Source organism: Oncorhynchus keta, chromosome 34 (assembly GCF_023373465.1).
Source record: "Oncorhynchus keta strain PuntledgeMale-10-30-2019 chromosome 34, Oket_V2, whole genome shotgun sequence".
Taxonomy (NCBI): domain Eukaryota; kingdom Metazoa; phylum Chordata; class Actinopteri; order Salmoniformes; family Salmonidae; genus Oncorhynchus; species Oncorhynchus keta.
Genome location: NC_068454.1, coordinates 39,996,778 through 40,015,433, shown reverse-complemented (window position 1 = coordinate 40,015,433; position 18,656 = coordinate 39,996,778). Strand labels below are relative to the sequence as shown.

Below are 18,656 nucleotides of genomic sequence, written 5' to 3'. Positions count from 1 at the left end.
TAGTGCACTATGTAGGGAATATGGTGCCGTTTTAGGACACAGCCTGGGTTTCAGAGTCGGGTCCAAGTCTCTGCGGAATCCACCGAGCCAGCTTGCTGCTAATGCGGCCTCTTCATTGGTAATCTATGTGAGATGGTCGAGCACCGTGGAGCTTATGTACAGTTTTAGTGGAGACCTTGAATGCCATCCCACTGGGCAAACACTGTTTGAACCAACATTATTTTCACGTCATTTCAATGAACCAAGGTGGCCTAGACGTTGAATTTATGTCTATGCCCAGTGGGATGCTTTACATAGACTGGCATCGGAGGGCTTTGTTGACACAACGTCAGAAGCGGGATTTGTTCTCTACACATGAAAATCCTACACATGGAACATAAAGCGACGAATAACGTTTCATTGAATTCTTCATGTTGAGATTTGTAGATTAAGGTATGGCCTTTTTTAAGGTATGTTTTTAAAGGGGACTTTAAATCGGTTCTCTTGTTCAGTGCTTTGCTTTTCTCATTCTCTTTTTGTGTTTATGCTTATTTCTTGCAAATGTCTGTGACAGCAAACCTGTACCTTGTTCCTCCCACTTCTCAGTGTTTTTCCCAAGGTGACTTTGTGTAGCAGTGATTTCCAGTGAGTAATTACGCTGCATGGTTTCTCCAGGTCTGTCTGTCTCTCTTCAGGACCAGTCTCCCTAGCCTGCTGCTTTTCCTCCTCTCCTCCAGCACTTCTTTCACCTCTGCTGTTTCTCTCACTCGCTCACTCTCTCTCACTCTCTCACTCTCTCTCTCTCTCTCTCGCTCTCTCTCGCTCTCTCTCGCTCTCTCTCGCTCTCTCTCGCTCTCTCTCGCTCACACTCTCTCTCTCTCTCTCTCGCTCACACTCTCTCTCTCTCTCTCTCTCGCTCACACTCTCTCTCTCTCTCGCTCGCTCTCTCTCTCTCACACTCTCTCGCTCACACTCTCGCTCTCACACTCTCGCTCACACTCTCGCTCACACTCTCGCTCACACTCACGCTCACTCTCGCTCACACTCTCGCTCACGCTCGCTCGCTCACGCTCGCTCACACGCTCGCTCACGCTCGCTCACACGCTCGCTCACACTCTCGCTCACACTCTCGCTCACACTCTCGCTCACACTCTCGCTCACACTCTCGCTCACACTCTCGCTCACACTCTCGCTCACACTCTCGCTCACACTCTCGCTCACACTCTCGCTCACACTCTCGCTCACACGCTCGCTCACACGCTCGCTCACACTCACTCACTCACTCACTCACTCACTCACTCACTCACTCACTCACTCACTCACTCACTCACTCACACTCACACTCTCTCTCACACTCTCTCTCACACTCTCTCACACTCTCTCTCACACTCTCTCACACTCACTCACACTCTCTCTCACACTCTCTCACACTCTCTCTCACACTCTCTCACACTCTCTCACACTCACACTCTCTCTCACACTCACTCACTCACTCACTCACTCACTCACTCACTCACTCACTCACTCACTCACTCACTCACTCACTCACTCACACACTCACTCTCTCACACTCTCTCACACTCTCTCACACTCTCTCACACTCTCTCACACTCACTCACACTCTCTCACACTCACTCTCTCTCTCGCTCACACTCGCTCACTCGCTCACACTCTCGCTCACTCTCGCTCACACTCTCGCTCACACTCACACTCACACTCACTCACTCACACTCACACTCACTCACACACTCACACTCACTCACACACTCACACTCACACTCACACTCACTCACTCACACACTCACACTCACACTCACACTCACACTCACACACTCACACTCTCTCACACTCACTCACACTCACACTCACACTCTCACACTCACACTCACACTCACACTCTCTCACACTCACACTCACACTCACACTCTCTCACACTCACACTCACACTCTCTCTCACACTCTCTCACACTCTCTCACTATCTCTCTCACTATATCTCTCTCTCACACTCTCTCACTATCTCTCTCACACTCTCTCACACTCTCTCACACTCTCTCACACTCTCTCTCACACTCTCTCACACTCTCTCACACTCTCTCTCACTATATCTCTCTCTCACACTCTCTCTCACACTCTCTCTCACTATATCTCTCTCTCACACTCTCTCACTATCTCTCTCTCTCACACTCTCTCACTATCTCTCTCACTCTCTCTCACACTCTCTCACTATCTCTCTCTCTCACACTCTCTCACTATCTCTCTCACTCTCACTATATATCTCTCTCTCACTCACTCACTATCTCACTATATCTCTCTCTCTCACTCACTCACTCTCACCATTCAGCTATGTCGTAGGCCTCATCAGAATACGTTAGCAGCCACGCTGCTGCTGCTAGGGAGCAGGGCTGTCAAGCCCCATTGCCACTTAATGAACAAATATGTTTCCAGAGGATTTCTCTCAACCCCTGGTGAAGGAAAAATCCATCTGCCTTAGTAACTTAAAATTAACCTGCAGCCCATTTAGATGACTAACGTCTGTGCCCTCTTTTCGCAGTGCCTGGATCAGATCAGAGCCCAGTTTGCACACCAAATGGGACCCTATTCCCTGTATGGTGCACTACTTTTTGACCAGCGCCCTGTGTCAAAAGTAGTGCACACTATAAAGGGACTAGGGTGCATTTTGGGACCCACTCCTCTTTCTGAGTGCTGCCAGGCCTGTGCACCATCACATAGAGACTCGACTGCACAGAGAAGTGAGAAATGAAAAGTCAGATAAGTTCTCTCGTTTTAATTAATAGAGGGATTTGGACGTCCTCTGAGGCACAGATTGCTGTGATATAACTCACTGTTGTGTCGGGGGTAGTTGAGTGCAGTACTGCACTGCTCTCTCCTTCACTAAAGTCAGGTAGGAGGCATGTTAGAAAAAAAAGGACTGCCCTTGTTCTTACACTGAACGGTTTACTATTAATTTACTAAGTCTACTAGTAGTCTTCCAAAGTATACTGTAGCTTCACTTCACAGGTGTACCTAATGCCTGCAGTATTGCTACACTATGCCAATGGTCGTCCTTTTGTATTGCATCATCTTGATTGTTGTAGAAGATGCCTATAAACGACACCCCGCTGTGCTGTAGCAGATTTGGTGTTTGTTTACTTCTGTCAACATGTTGACGATGCGTATTGTTGCTGCTGTTCTCGGAGCAGTTGCTCTCCGCATGATCGTCAGCTTGGCTTTAGAAACTCCAACAAAGCCCATTTATGAAGATGTTTGATTGCCCCGATTTAGAAGAATAGAACTACAATTTGGGTTGAAAAGTGTGAAGTACAGTAGGATTAGAACTGCTGCTACTACGTGGCAGGTCAGACCTGGCGAAAGAACTCGCGACAAATCAGTAACACTCTATGCTTTCCGCCACACTACCTAGAATGCTAAAAAAGCATTAGACATGCTTTAAAGTGCTGCGTAAAATATGTTGAAATCCTTTGCTGCTCGGGGACGGTAAAATTGCGGTCACTTGTGGAGAAGATGGGGGAATATGCTTACACATGCCATATGTTATCATTTCCTGTCTCTGTTCTACAGTAGAGCAGACAATGAGGACAAGTCTAGGAGAGGGACATGCCACCGCTGGCTCTGCCTCTCATTGGGCCTCCCCAATGCGATCCAATTCCAACTTTATTGTCCCATTTGGGTAATTCATTGTGCAGCCAGGAATACAGAGACACGTGCATATTCACACTTCACAAAGGTCCACTAAACTGTGCAGAGCCAGTCGCCTAGCTCCCAGCACTAAACACATGTTTCTCTCCACCAGACACTGTTGTGAAACCCTAATATCCTCCCTTCTCGGTCTCTCCTACTGTCTCAATTAAGTGTAAAAAAATATATATATATATATATGTAAGGAGAGTGGAATTAACAGGTTAACAAAGCCTCACAACAGAGTGGAGAGGCGTGAGGAAGTTTCTTGGTGCTGTTGGATCAGACATAGTGTGGATCTGGCCTGTAGAATACTGGAGCTAGACTATCCCCTTATGGGTTCATATTTGCATGAGATATTTATATCTCGGCATAAGTGCGCGATTAGTATGTCAGAGCTGATGTTTGAGGGCCGACAGAGAGCGCTCCAATGGTCGTCAACTCTGACTTCTGCTGGCCCAAGGCGGGCCAAGCCAGCGTCACCCAAACCAGCCCTCTGGGCCTGATTGAGCCATTACGTTCAATCAGGCCCGGAGAGAAGAGGAGAAGCCCGTTGGAGTGGAAATGATCAGCAGCTTCTAATCAGAGCCCTAGAAATCTATATCAAGGAGGACTCTGCTACTAAAAATACACTGACACAGTTAACCCTGCGTTGCATTGTTGTGACCACGGTTTTCGACCCTATAGGCCAGGCACAGTCTTCCTTTCTGGTATGAAGTTACAATGCCACAGTCTTTTGTAACGCTTTTTGTTGTTTTGAAAGTGACCACTTGACTCTTTCACGTCCTACTTGTTCTATGTCATTTCCAGCGGAGAAAATTACACTTTAGTGTTAAAAGCAGGCTACTATAAAGTATAAAGGGACCTCTCAAGGGGACTTCCTGGTTAAATAAAGGCTAAATGAATACAAAAATAGTCTGCATCCTGAAATGGCACCTTTATCATGTCAAGTGTAGACCTGTAGGTGGTGGCGAGTGAGGGGCTGAGGCTGGGCCGGGCCGAGGCTGCAGGACCGGCTGAGCAGAGGGCAGGCTTGGCGCTTCGAGCTCCCATTTTGTCACTGTCCATAAAGCTTCCGCGAGGGTCGTGCGACCTGGGGCGTGGTTGGAGTGTCGTCTGTTTGTACTGGGCCATCAGGTTCGTGGACTGACACTCATTGTCATGCCAAACAATGAATGGAGCTGAGCGGAGCCTGAGCAAAGCGGCATGTTGTTATGGGACGGCCGGTCTCCATTGTCTCCAACCCCCTCTCCACTAAGCCTGGCACAGACCGACGGGGGGGGCAGGCAGAGGGCCCCGCCGCTTCTGCTCCTCGCCGCAGGGGATAAATAAACACAGGCCTTATTTAATGGTCATTACCGCAGCCGTTGTCCTGACGCGTCGCATCATTAAGCTGAATAGATGTGTCCCATTCCGCGGCTGACTGAGTCATGCTCGGCAAACACAATTAATTTATACATGGAGACCATAGCTAGAGCCATTCTATTTAAGGCCAGTAGTAGACGCTTCTTTTTAGGCCGTGTGGTCTTTGCCCTTGTTTCAATAGATGGGTGCCCGTTATGAGATGCTAAGTATGAATGTATTTGATCCATATTTGTCACGGGCTTTATACTGTTCATAACAACCGCTCCTGTGGAAATTGGTGTTGGGAATGTACAATAAAACATCCAATATTAAAAGATGAGGAGAGTGATGTTGAGTATCACGTTGCAGTAATAGTTATGGCCGCCGAGTAGATGCAGTGAGGGACTGATGGGCTGGCGACCCTTAAGTGTTTGGCTGCAGGATGGGAGAGGGCCAGTTACTTAGTGCCTTCAGAACGTATTCACAACCCATTACTTTTTCCACATTTCGGTTGTCTTACAAAGTGGAATTAAAATGGATTTAATTATAAATAAATACAAATTCAAGGATCTTTGCAAAATATTCTGTAATATCAAAGTGGAAGACAAATTTGAACATTTGTAAAAAATAAAAATGATATCTTGATTGGATACAGCTGAAGTCGGAAGTTTACATACACTTAGGTTGGAGTCATTAACTAGTTTTTCAACCACTCCACAAATTTATTGTTGACAAACTATAGTTTTGGCAAGTCGGTTAGGACATCTACTTTGTGCATGACACAAGTCATTTTTCCAACAATTGTTTACAGACAGATTATTTGACTTATAATTCACTGTATCACAATTCCAGTGGGTCTGAAGTTTACATACATTAAGTTGCCTGTGACTTTAAAAGGCTTGGAAAATTCCAGAAAATTATGTCATGGCTTTAGATTTTTCTGATAGGATAATTGACATCATTTGAGTCAATTGGAGGTGTACCTGTGGATGTATTTCAAGGCCTACCTTCAAACTCAGTGCCTCTTTGCTTGACATCATGGGAATGTCAAAAGAAATCAGGCAAAACCTCTGAAAAAAAATTGTAGACATCCACAAGTTTGGTTCGTCCTTGGGAGCAATTTCCAAACGCCTGAAGGTACCACATTTATCTGTACAAACATAGTATGCAAGTATAAACACCATGGGAACACGCAGCCATCATACCGCTCAGGAAGGAGACACTCTCTCCTAGAGATGAACGTGCTTTGGTGCGAAAAGTGCAAATCAATCCCAGAACAGCAGCAAAATACCCTGTGAAGATGCTGGAGGAAACGGGTAGAAAAGTATCTATGTCCACAGTAAAACAAGACCTATAACGACATAACCTGAAAGGCCGCTCAGCAAGGAAGAAGCCACAACTCCAAAACCGCCATAAAAAAGCCAGACTATGGTTTGCAACTGCACATGGGGGACAAAGATCATACTTTTTGGAGAAATGTCCTCTGGTCTGATGAAAGGGGCGGCAGGGTAGCCTAGTGGTTAGAGCGTTGGACTAGTAACCGGAAGGTTGCGAGTTCAAATCCCCGAGCTAACAAGGTACAAATCTGTCGTTCTGCCCCTGAACAGGCAGTTAACCCACTGTTCCTAGGCCGTCATTGAAAATAAGAATTTGTTCTTAACTGACTTGCCTAGTTAAATAAAGGTAAAATAAAAAACAATAATGGAACTGTTTGGCCATAATGACCATCGTTATGTTTGGAGGAAAAAGGGGGAGTAACAACATCCCAACCATAAAGCACGGGGGTAACAGCATCATGTTGTGGGGGTGCTTTGCTGTAGGAGGGACTGGTGCACTTCACAAAATCGATGGCATCATGAGTCAGGTTAATTATGTGGATATATTGAAGCATTATCTCAAGATCTCAGTCAGGAAGTTAAACCTTGGTTGCAAATGGATCTTCCAAATGGACAATGACCCCAAGCATACTTCCAAAGTTGTGGCAAAAGGAAAACAAAGTCAAGGTATTGGAGTAGCCATTACATGACCTCAATCCCATAGACAATTTGTGGGCAGAACTTAAAAAGCATGTGCGATCAAGGAGGCCTACAGACCTGACTCCGTTACACCTGCTCTGTCAGGAGGAATGGGCCAAAATTCACCCAACTGCTTGTGGAAGGCTACCTGAAACGTTTGACCCAAGTTAAACCATTTTAAAGGCAATGCTTCCAAATACTAATTGAGTGTGTAGACTTCTGACCCACTGGGAATGTGATGAAAGAAATCAAATCTGAAATAAATCATTCTCTCTACTATTAGACATGTTCACATTATTAGAATAAAGTGGTGATCCTAACTGACCTAAGACAGGGAATTTTTACTTGGATTAAATCTCAGGAATTGTGAAAAACTGAGTTGACATTAATTTGGCCACGGTGTATGTAATCTTCCGACTTCAACTGTAAGTATTCAACCTCTTGAATCAATACATGTTAGAATCTTCTTTGGCAGCGATGACAGCTGAGTCTTTCTGGGTAAGTCTCTAAGAGCTTTGCACACCTGGATTTTACAATATTTGCACATTAACTTTATTTAAAAAATGTTGCCATCTACCAATAGGTTCTTTGTGAAGCAGTGGAAAACCTCCCTGGTCTTTGTGATTGAGTCTGTGTTTTGAAATTCACTGTTCGGCCTCAGTTGAACACTATTGGACGCAGAGTGAGTCCATGCAACTTATTATGTGACTTGATAATTACATTTTTACTCTTGAACTTATTTACGCTTGCCATAAGAAAGGGGTTGAATACTTATTGACTCAAGACATTTCAGCTTTTCATGTATTTATTAATTTGGAAAGATTTGTAAACATAATTCAACTTTGACTGTGTGTGTGTGCCAGTGACACTATCAATTTAGTCGATTTAAAATTACTCGGCTCAGGCAGGAAAGACCTGGAGAGGCAGAGGGTCGTTTGCTCTGCTTCCATACAGGAAGCACTGGATCTCCTCCATACATGCAAGCAGCCGCAGTGGAGGCAGGGATGGGGCACAGAGCGTGGGTAGGACAGGCTTGGAGCTGGTCCGATAGTCGTGGTTATCAAGCTCTTAGCGCCTTATGGCAGCAGCAGATGCCCCTTTCGGCCATGTTTCATCATAAACACAATCTGGATTCCATTCAGACCTGCTTCATTGCTCAGCAGAATTTAAAAAAAAAATGTTTTTTTTACATCTTTTACATTTTAGTCATTTAGTGTGGTGGTTCCCAAACTGTTAAGGAACTCAGTCTGGCTTTCACTGTTGAAAGTTGTAATAGTCGACTGCACAAAGTGCAATTTCAAAATTGGGTAGTGCATCACCAGTTCCTCTTGTCATGTCAGTCAGGTTTCTTTTAGCCCATAGAGTTTGTAATAATTAAACATGGCAAAATGGTATAGAATTGCAGGAAATAAACTTCAAACCTACAATGTTTTCTCCACCAACAAGACTGGGGTGAACAGTTTGTCATGATAGGTGCTTGTACCCATAGAAATAGATAGATTGGGGGGGGGAGTGTTCCCCAATACTGGAAAATGGGCCTGAGTGGAAAAAATGTGGGAACCCCTGATTTAGCAGATGCTCTTATCCAGAGTGACTTAACCCTAATTGCACCTGTAAGTGCCTTGCTCAAGGGCACATTGAAGTCTGCTCTGGGATTCAAACCAGCGACCATTTCGGTTACTGGCCCAACGCTGTTAACCGCTAGGGAACCCTATTTCTATCCCTGAGATTTGCACGTTTCTTCCCCTAGGACATTCAAGGCAACCACGGTCAAACGAGACAATTTGGAGTCGGAGCTTAGAAGGAAGGCCTACGAAATGAACTGAAAACACGGCCAACTATGTTCATGACAAACTATGTCTCTGTGTGTTTACACAAACATTTGTACGTCTTCAAGAAAAGTTTACACTTTAAAATGTTTAATAGTCCCCGATACAATCGTATCATTTTGTTTTCTGTGGTGAGAGAGGGAGGGAGAGGAAGAGCTGAAGCAAGTCTGTTCTCTTCCTGGAAGGGTCGTCCACCCGGTATGCATCCCACTCCCTATACAGTGCACTGCCCTGGTCGTAAGAGGTGCACTACGTAAGGGAATAGGATGCCATTTGGGACGCGTTGTGTTTGTCAGGCTCTGGCCCAGTGGTTCCACACCGTCCTGCCAACTGGCTGTGAAATGGTTTCTTTGAATCTTTTCTCTGTTTTGCCTACAAGAAGCACCCCTGCGAGTTTCATCAAATGTTCTTTCTTATACACAACACGCGGTATGAACTCCGCGGTATGAACTCCGCGGTATGAACTCCGCGGTATGAACTCTTGGGTCCTGGTGGCCTATTTTCCTCTCATGTCAACAGATTACCAGAACTCCCCTAGCCTCCAGTGAGCTGTAAAGTCTATTTGTTCGTTTTTTTTTGGGGGGGGGCATAAAGTCCCCCTCTCTGGCTCTCTCTCTCTCCCCTTCTCTAGTCTAAACAGTTGCTCCAGCACCAGTGATCGGACAGCGTAGCCAGTCGAACTGCACACATGCTTTTTCAGGAGACCATTATGAAAGTGGTATGTGCGGAGACATGCACATACCAGTGATCTGTGCGCTCAGATTTAATATCATGTGGTGCAGTGCCGAGAGAGCATGAGGATAAGCACAAGGTGTTGGCGTCACACACACACACACACACACACACACAGTACACTAGTGCTGTTAGATTACCCTGTGCAGTGCAGTGTTTGAGCTTTATTTAAAAGATGAGCAGTTACACCATCACCCCAGGACGTATTTTGCCAGATGTCACGAAAAAGATATCATTGTCTCCAAGACCTTGAGATGTTATGATCTTCCTCAGAGACAGTCTATAATAACTAGACTCTGAGAAAGCTTGACTTGATAACTAGATTTAGTCTGTTTTTATTTGTCATCATAGACCTGATTCTTGACCAGAAAATACGTTTTCCTCTCGCATGTTCTATACATCTCTAAAGCGGCTGCCATGAAGGATCGATCATTTCCTTTAAAGTATATCAGTGTGTTTTCCTGTCAGGAAATATACACATGGCGCTCTCTGTTTCTGTCCCTGTTTAAGATTGTGTGTGTGTGTGTGCGCGCGCTAGAGCCACACTGTGGATGTTCCTACTTCCTGAGGAAACTGCAGTGTTGTTTGTCTCTCCCTCTCTGTGTGGTGAGCAGGGTTGAGCAGTGTTCCCATCTCTGTAACCCTCTCTGCAGCAGGCACAGGCTGCACATGACCATTACAGAGCCAGAGGAGAGCAGCGAGGAGAGGAGGGGACAAGTCAAGGCAGGGGAGGGAGGACGGGAGGGAGGGAGGGGGGAGCATTGGCTAGCACTCTTCTGAGCCAAATGAGTCTCCAGTCAGGAGACGTTCTCGGAGCACCTACAGAAGTGGTGGAGAGTAGGCGTGAAAAGTGGGCACCCTGAAGCCACAGAGACCTTGTCCAATTTCCTCTTGAGGAGTGCTGTGACTACCTCTTGAGGAGTGGAGTGCTGTGACTGTGTGGCTGGGTGATGCTTCATGGAATGGACTTACAGCTGGGCTGAAGAAAGAGTGAGCTGAGCTAGCTAGATTACCGCCTCCTCAGCCACACACGCAATTAAGGTGAGTGGGAAATGGCTGTGTGGGATGTATGTATGTAGGTCTAGTTTGTGTGTGTGTGTACATGTAGGTCTAAAAGTGTAGTGTGTGTGTGTGTGTGTGTACATGTGTGTTTATACATGTGTAGGTATACATGAATGCGTTTTTTTGAGTCTCTTCGTATGACATGCTGCAGTGCTTGAAGCCCGACTGGGAGAGAGAGCCCAGGCAGAGTCCTAGACACGCAGCCTCGCTGGGGTTAGATAATTACAAGAGTCAGATGCTGATTCCTGCATTGCTCCCTGAGGAGCAGCTAGTAGAAGCAAGGCAGAATAACAGTCTTTTTGCCCAGGCTAAAGTGGTGCTTCTATCTCTGTGTGTGGGCTGTACATTATCATGCGTTTGTGTGGTTTAAAAGGTTTGTTTGTTTTCCAAGGCATATCATTTCCCCCACGTTATTGGCATGTGATTGTGCTTGTTTTTGTACATCTATGTCTGTTCATCATTCCTTCTTGTCATCATCTTCATCATCAGTGGAGAAGCACCCATGTCTTTTTTAAATTTAATTATTTTCTTTTTTTTTACCAGGAAGTACCATTCGGGCCGTAAAACCGGTTTTACAAGGGAGACCTTGTATAAGGCATGGCATCTCCGACCTTGTGTTAATGTGTCTTGTCCTTGTGTCTTTCTGCAGGAGCTCCAGTTTGAGAGGCTGACCAGGGAGCTGGAGGTAGAGAGACAGATTGTGGCCAATCAGCTGGAAAGATGCAGACTCGGGGCCGAGTCGCCAGGCGCTGCTAGCGACAGGTGATGAGAACACACACACACACACACACACGTAGTGTAATATGCTCGTCATAGCTTGGCACATGGCTTGTTCCTCAGTCACAGCAGTTGGCGTTCTCCATAGTATAGCCTCTTGGCAAGAGAATACAGTGGCAGTGTAATGAAATCTGATTGGACGGTGTACATGGAACAGAGACGGAGGCGTCATCTTCAACGCTCTCATCAAGTCACCTATCAGTTTGACTCGCCATTACATGGCTGAGATAAGTCAAAAACAGTAGGTTGTCTATGGTAGCAGATACTGGAGAAGATTTGCTGGTCTAGGAAGTTTGCTGGTCTAGGCTTAAGCCTACTTTATACCCTACGCAATTATGCACTGCAAGAACACAATTAGCTACGCAAAATGGCCGTCCTGCGTACTTGTGTCGAGTTACAAATTGCGGCCACCGCACACTCTTGTGTATTTTTGCTAGGCAAGCACTCCAAGCATTTTGTGTAGCTTATTGCATTGCATACTTGCATAGGCCAGGGATTTTCTTGCCCAGTAACCCACGACCAGGCAAACCCACGACCAGGCAAACCCACGACCAGGCAAACCCACGACCAGGCAAACCCACGACCCAGGGACTCCCATCATACTATATGTTTTTGGTAGACAGTTTCATTCTTTTGACCTTTCCACACAGAGGAAGTGTGAACTCTTACCTTTATAGCTAATGTACTATTTATCTTGGCATCGTAGAGAAAATGTTTCAGTTTTGAAGCAAATGTTGTGCAATTCTACATACTTTGACATGCAGCTGAGAGACAATTTGACTGTTTTAAAGCTAATTTCCTGCAATTCCATGCATTTTGCCATTGCTAGTGCTGGGTTCCTCTGCTCAAACAGAACAAAATCAATGGGCATGTTTTTTTGTTTAAATAAAAAAATGTATATTCTCCTTGACTTTCTAGTGTTTTGATTGTTAGTTCTCACAGATGGTATTATTTAAAGATTTTATATTGAGGCCCCTTCCCGTTTTCCACATTTTGTTACGTTACAGCCTTCTAAAATGGATTCAATTATGTTTTTTCTTCATCAATCTACACAAAATAACCCATAATGACAAAGTGAAAACAGAAATGTTAGCAAATTTATAAAAATAAAAAATAGAAACCTTATTTACATAAGTATTCAGACCCTTTGCTGTGAGACTCGAAATTGTGCTCAGGTGCATCCTGTTTCAATTGATCATCCTTGATGTTTCTACAACTTCATTGGAGTCCACCTGTGGTTAATTATGTTGATTGGACATGATTTGGAAAGGCACACACCTGTCTACATAAGGTCCTACAGTTGACACTGCATGTCAGATCAAAAACCAAGCCTTGAGGTGAAAGGAATTGTCCGCAGTGTTCCGAGACAGGATTCTGTCGGAACAGATCGGGGAAAAGGTACCAAAACAATTCTGCAGCATTGCAGGTCCTCAAGAGGGCCTTGTGCATTTCAGTTAAAATAACAACTCAATGTTTATATCCCAGATCAAATTAGTTAGCGACAGAAAGCTAGCTATCTAAATTCCCCTCAATGTTTGTTTTCTGACATGTCCCCAAGTTAATATAATTGGTTCAGAGTTTTATTTTTGATATTTCAAATTGCGTCTGGTGTGGGGTGGACAAAATCAATTTGTGCTCTTGCAGTCTGGTCAGCATGTTAGATGTACAATTGCACGACTAAGACTTCCTCTGCAATTTTTTTTTATTATTGACAGATTTCTTGAGTTATTTTAGAGTAATTCTGACTATTTTGAGGAAATGCATACAGCGTCTCAAAATGAACAAAAAGTACTATTCCTGCTTTTTTCTGGTTTCTCGAGCGGTCTTTTATGGGAGTATGCGAGCGCATTTGTTCGTTTCGGCTAGCTGAATTCTGCTAAGCTCCAGCTGAACTGAAGCATGCTGATGCCTTAACATGCTGACTAGACCGCTCGCGCCATCACGCATCTTGATTTTGTCCACCCACACCAGACACGATCATGACAAGCAGGTTGAAATATAACTAATTTGGGGACAGGTCGAAAAGCATGAAACATTTATGCCAATTTAGCTAGCTATTTTGCTGTCGCTAGCTAATTTGTCCTGGGATATTATCATTGGGTGGTTGTTTGACTTGAAATGCACAAGGTCCTCTCTACTGACAATTAATCCACAGTTCAAAGGGTAAACCAAGTTAGTTTCTAGTAATCTCTCCTTCAGGCTTCTTCTTCTTGACTTTATATGGTGGTTGGCAACCAACTTTAAGGTGCATTACCACCACCAACTGGACCGGATCTTTCAATCACCCATGTATATTGGGTATATGCTCCTAAAATCCAATGTGATGGGAGAGGCAGGACTTGCAGCGCGTCAAGTTCTATTTTAGCGTCTGGCTACGCCGACGCTCGTGAGCAGTGTGGGTGCAATGATTGAATAACATGTATGTGTAAATGTATTTTGCAACTCAAGCGGTGTGGTCAGCATGTAAGGGAATATGGTGCCATTTTGGTCCTTGTATTCCCCACACGTCAGTTAAGATTATGCTCTGTGCTGTTCCTCCTCATGCCTCACTGGCCACCAGACACATCTGCCCACAGGAGGCTTCATTTATTTATAATAGTCAACGTTACCTCCAAATCGCAGCGCTTTTCCCATGTCTGGCTAAATCTCCTGCATGCTTACTTTGCGACGCTGTATGGATGTCATGTTACGTATATCTGTTGGTGGGTTTATTTGAAGAACTGTTAAGATTTTGTCCGAGTCCCAAATGTCACCCTATTCACTGCTTTTGACAAGCTCTGGTGGAAAGTAGTGCACTACATTGGAAATTGAGTGCCATTTGGGACTCATCCTGTATTTAGCCTACATTTTACAATTTACTAATATAGCAGATGCTTTTATCTAAAGCGATTTACAGTAAGTGCATTCATCTAAAGATAGCTAGTTAAGACCACATCACAGTCGAAGTAATTGCATTTTTGGGGAAAGACAATTGCATATTTGAGGGGGGGGGGGTGTGTGTGTGTGTGTGTGTGTGTGTGTATGTATGTCTTAAGATGCTATTTGAAGAGGTAGGGTATTATTTGGTTTCATGTGCTCACACTGATTTAATTTTGGGGGGATCATAGCACCTGATGTGGTGTTGAGTAGGAATGTTAATGGGGAAATGCAGCAAGGGAAATAAGAGGAGGTTAATGGACTGTGGCATGTTAAGGAAATTGCTTAATGAACACATGTTAGTGGCACTTATTAATACTGGTGGTTTCTGTTGGTTTTTAATGTCTGCTTTAAATCAGTTATCCATTGTGCTGATGTGACCAGTTTTGGTCTGTTTTTAGAGGAATGGCCAACAACATGTTGAATTATGTGGGATATTTGGCTGCGTCTGGAATTATGTCCCATATTACTCATGTTTATGCTCGAATTATGACCAGGTCCCATAGAGCTCTGGTCAAAAGTAGTGCACTTTATAGGGACTATGGTGCCATTTCGGACACACCCAGTGTATACAACGTATTGTGGAGAGCAGGTATTCCCAAACTGGGGTATACACAATGCCTTCAAGGGGTACGCCAAATAAAAATGTTCAAACAGTCCGTTTATATTTTCCAACGGGGCTATACATTTGGGTGAGGTTTTTCTCTCACCTGAGTAGCAATGTTGCACTGACAAAAATAAATGAAACTATCCAATGTTCAGCAAAATAACAACACAATGTCATATACAGGTAGCCCAGTCAAGTAATTAACATTCATTCACATGAACTGTTACGCTCTCGTGGGAATTCCACTAATGTTCCGTATGTAGCCAAACATAGCTGCTGCTCATGTTGGTATCTGTACTGATGGCGCAAAAGCCATGACAGGGAGAGGTAATGCACGTGCAAGCAGTTGCTCTCGACGCCACTTTGGTACACTGCAGCATCCAGCGAGAGGCTCTTGCTGCCAAGGGAATGCCTGACAGCTTGAAATACAGTGAAAATGGTTAACTTTGTTAAAGCAGCCCTTGAACTCGTGTGTTTTCTTCACTATGCAATGATGTGGGCAGCGACCATGTAACGATTTTACAACATACAAAAGTGCGCTGCTTATCAAGGGGCAAAGTATTGACGCGTTTAAAAAAAAAATGAGACGAGCTTAACTTTCTTTTACTGACCATCATTTTCACTTGTCTGACCGCTTGCATGATGACGAGTTTGTCACATGACTGGCTTATCTGGGTGATGTGCTAGGCAAAATTGAGGCTATGATTTACATGATTGTGTGCAAATTAACTGAAGCTTACGGACAATGTCAAATGTGATATAGCGAAGCACCTGAGGGAGTTGGGTGCGCAATTACGCTTTTACTTTCCCGAAACTGATGACACAAACAACTGGATTCGTTATCTTTTTCATGCCCTGCCTCCAGTCCACTTACCGATATCTGAACAAGAGAGCCTCATCCGAAATTGCATGAAGCGGTTCTGTGAAAATTTTATTTTAATCAGAAGCCACGACAGAATTTATGGATTGGGCTGCGCTCAGAGTATCCTAAGCCTAGTCCTAGTTTGGATTCTCGGCCCTCACTAGCATGAAAACAACTAAATACAGGCACAGACTGTGTGTGGAAAATGATGTAAGACTGAGACTCTCCAATACAACTCAACATTGCGGAGTTATGTGCCCTTCTCATTAACCTGTGGTGAGTTATTCACAATTTTTGATGAACAAATAAGGTTTTATATGTAAGATGGTTAAATAAAGAGTAAAATTATTGATTATTATTATTTGTGCCCTGGTCCTCTAAGAGCTCTCTGTCGCTTCCCACGAGCCAGGTTGTGACCAACTCACACTCGTTCTTATGTTTAATTAGTTGTGTGTGTGTGTGTGGCAGGCTTACAATGATGGCAAAAACAATGTTTGAGAGTGTGCTGACCCTGGTGCTAGAGGGGGTACACAGCTGGAGGTTGAATGTTTTGAAGGGGTACGGGACTATAAAAAGTTTGGGAACCGCTGGTGTAGAGGACATGAGGTCTCTACTTTCTAGTGCTATGTCTCTTTGTGGCTTGCCTTTTAGAACTCATTAGCCTTACCAGCATAGTTCTATGTGGGTATAGTGCTCCGGCCTCCAACTCTTGAAAGTAGAGTGTAACCTAAATCATGAAAGCTCTTTCTGGGATTTAATAACCCTGGGGCCCTCATAGGAAGCATCTCCTCGCCGCAGACCTCAGCTACATCCAAATGGCACCCTATGTAGTGCACTACTTTCTGGAGCTGGTCAAAAGTAGCGCACTACATGGGGAATAGGGTGCCATTTGGGACATGGCCCCAGATTACCTGCATGGCTCCAGCAGGCCAACGGCAGCTCTCCATGTGTGAGTGTCCATTACAGAGCTCCCAGAGCTGCTGCAAAGAGGAGCTGAAGATCAGCCTGGACTGAGAGGGAGGCCCTCCAAAGACTCTCCATACAAAGGCTGTCTACAGGGGAAGTGGTGTCAACCAGGCTATTTACTGCTATTTCCTCCACAAGTTAGATCCACTCTCATCCTCAGTGAGTGGATCTAGCCATGATATTAATCATATTTTTTAGATATTTTTAGATAGTTAAATACCAAGGTACCAGCACCATTTTCTCCCTACAGGATAGGGGTAATTTCCTCTGGTTGTAATCTCAGCACTCACAAGTGATATTGGCTTAGCTCTTCATCACAACAGTGAGTGGTTTTATAGGGTTATTTTGAGCCTTTGTATACCTTGTATGCGATGACATTCAATCATGTGATGGCCATGGCCAGTAGGGAGAGGTTGTGGCCTTTTTTGGTGACCCTAGCCAGACTAATCTGCTTTGGCAGGTCATTGTGGCCAGTGAGTTGCACATGTGTGACGCTGCCTGCACTGTGTTGACTTGGAGAGCTGTGAAATGCACCCTTTACTAACTGAGCAGGGCTGTTGAACGCTCCCTGGTCTGTACTGACTGTATAATCTGGGTAAAGCTTCCTGTATTACTGACTGAGGAGGGCTTTGAAACACTCCCCTGACTGAGCAGGGCTGTTGAACGCTCCCTGGTCTGTACTGACTGTACAATCTGGGTAAAGCTTCCTGTATTACTGACTGAGGAGGGCTTTGAAACACTCCCCTGACTGAGGAGGGCTGTTAAACGCTCCCTGTCCTGTGATGTAATGCTCCCTACTTACTCCCTGGTCTGTAGTGAAGCAGCGTCCAGAATAGAGCCATCACAATCAGTCTGGGGGTGAAGAGTCATTGGTGTCCCACTGTGGGATCAATACAGACCTCCACAGGCCTGTAAAGAAAACATGCACAGTAATTTTCACACCTTTTTTAACAGCCTGTGAAGAAGGAACGAGGTGGCAATCCCGGGGCGATTTGTGTCTGAATGGAACAGACTACCCAAGACTTAAAGTCAGCACTTAGCTCAGTAGCCCGTCCGGCCCAACAATAGAGGTGACACCATGCTAAAGTGTTCTGTTGGGGCTCATTACATCCCATTACACCTCCAGTACTAGAGTACTTCATACAGTGCATTGGGGAAGTTTTAAGAGACATTGACTTTAAAGAATATATATATATTACATTACAGCCTTATTCTAAAATGGATTCAATTGTTTTTGTCCCTTATCAATCCACACACAATGCTATAATGACACAGCAAAAACAGGTTTTTAGAATTTTGTGCTAATCTATATAAATATATTTTTTAAAGCATATCCAATTTACGTACAGTACCAGTCAAAAGTTTGGACATCTACTCATTACAGGTTTTTTCTTTAGTTTAAAAAAATATATATTTTCTACATTGTAGAATAATAGTGAAGACATCAAAGTTATGAAATGACACACATGGAATCATGTAGTAACCAAAAAAGTGTTAAACAAATCAAAATATATTTGATATTCTTCTAAGTAGCCACCCTTTGCCTTGATGACAGCTTTGCACACTTTTGGCATTCACTCAACCAGCTTCACGAGGTAGTCACCTGGAATACATTTCAATTAACAGGATCATTTGTGGAATTATTTTCCTTAATGCATTTGAGAGCTCTGGAGCAGGTTTTCATCACGGATCTCTCTGTACTTTGCTCCGTTCATCTTACCCTCGATACTGACTAATCTCCCAGTCCCTGCATCTGAAAAACATCCCCACGGCATGACGCTACCAACACCACGCTTCACCCTAGGGATAGTGCCAGGTTTCTTCCAGATGTGACGCTTGGCATTCAGGCCAAAGAGTTCAATCTTGGTTT

The 18,656-nt window shown here is 44.4% G+C and overlaps 1 protein-coding gene across 8 annotated transcripts in view; it reads left to right on the top strand.

The window, feature by feature from the left end:
• LOC118367122 (plakophilin-4) overlaps positions 1–18,656 on the top strand; it is a 147,870-nt gene that overhangs the window by 40,272 nt on the left and 88,942 nt on the right. For 7 of the 8 annotated variants that reach the window (XM_052493863.1, XM_052493861.1, XM_052493865.1 and 4 more), the window contains exon 3: positions 11,308–11,420. In XM_052493863.1, coding sequence (XP_052349823.1) covers positions 11,308–11,420 — 113 coding nt within the window. Of the gene's footprint in view, positions 1–11,307; positions 11,421–12,755; positions 12,834–18,656 lie in introns of those variants that run through there. The other variant, XM_052493867.1, reaches the window with a different exon arrangement.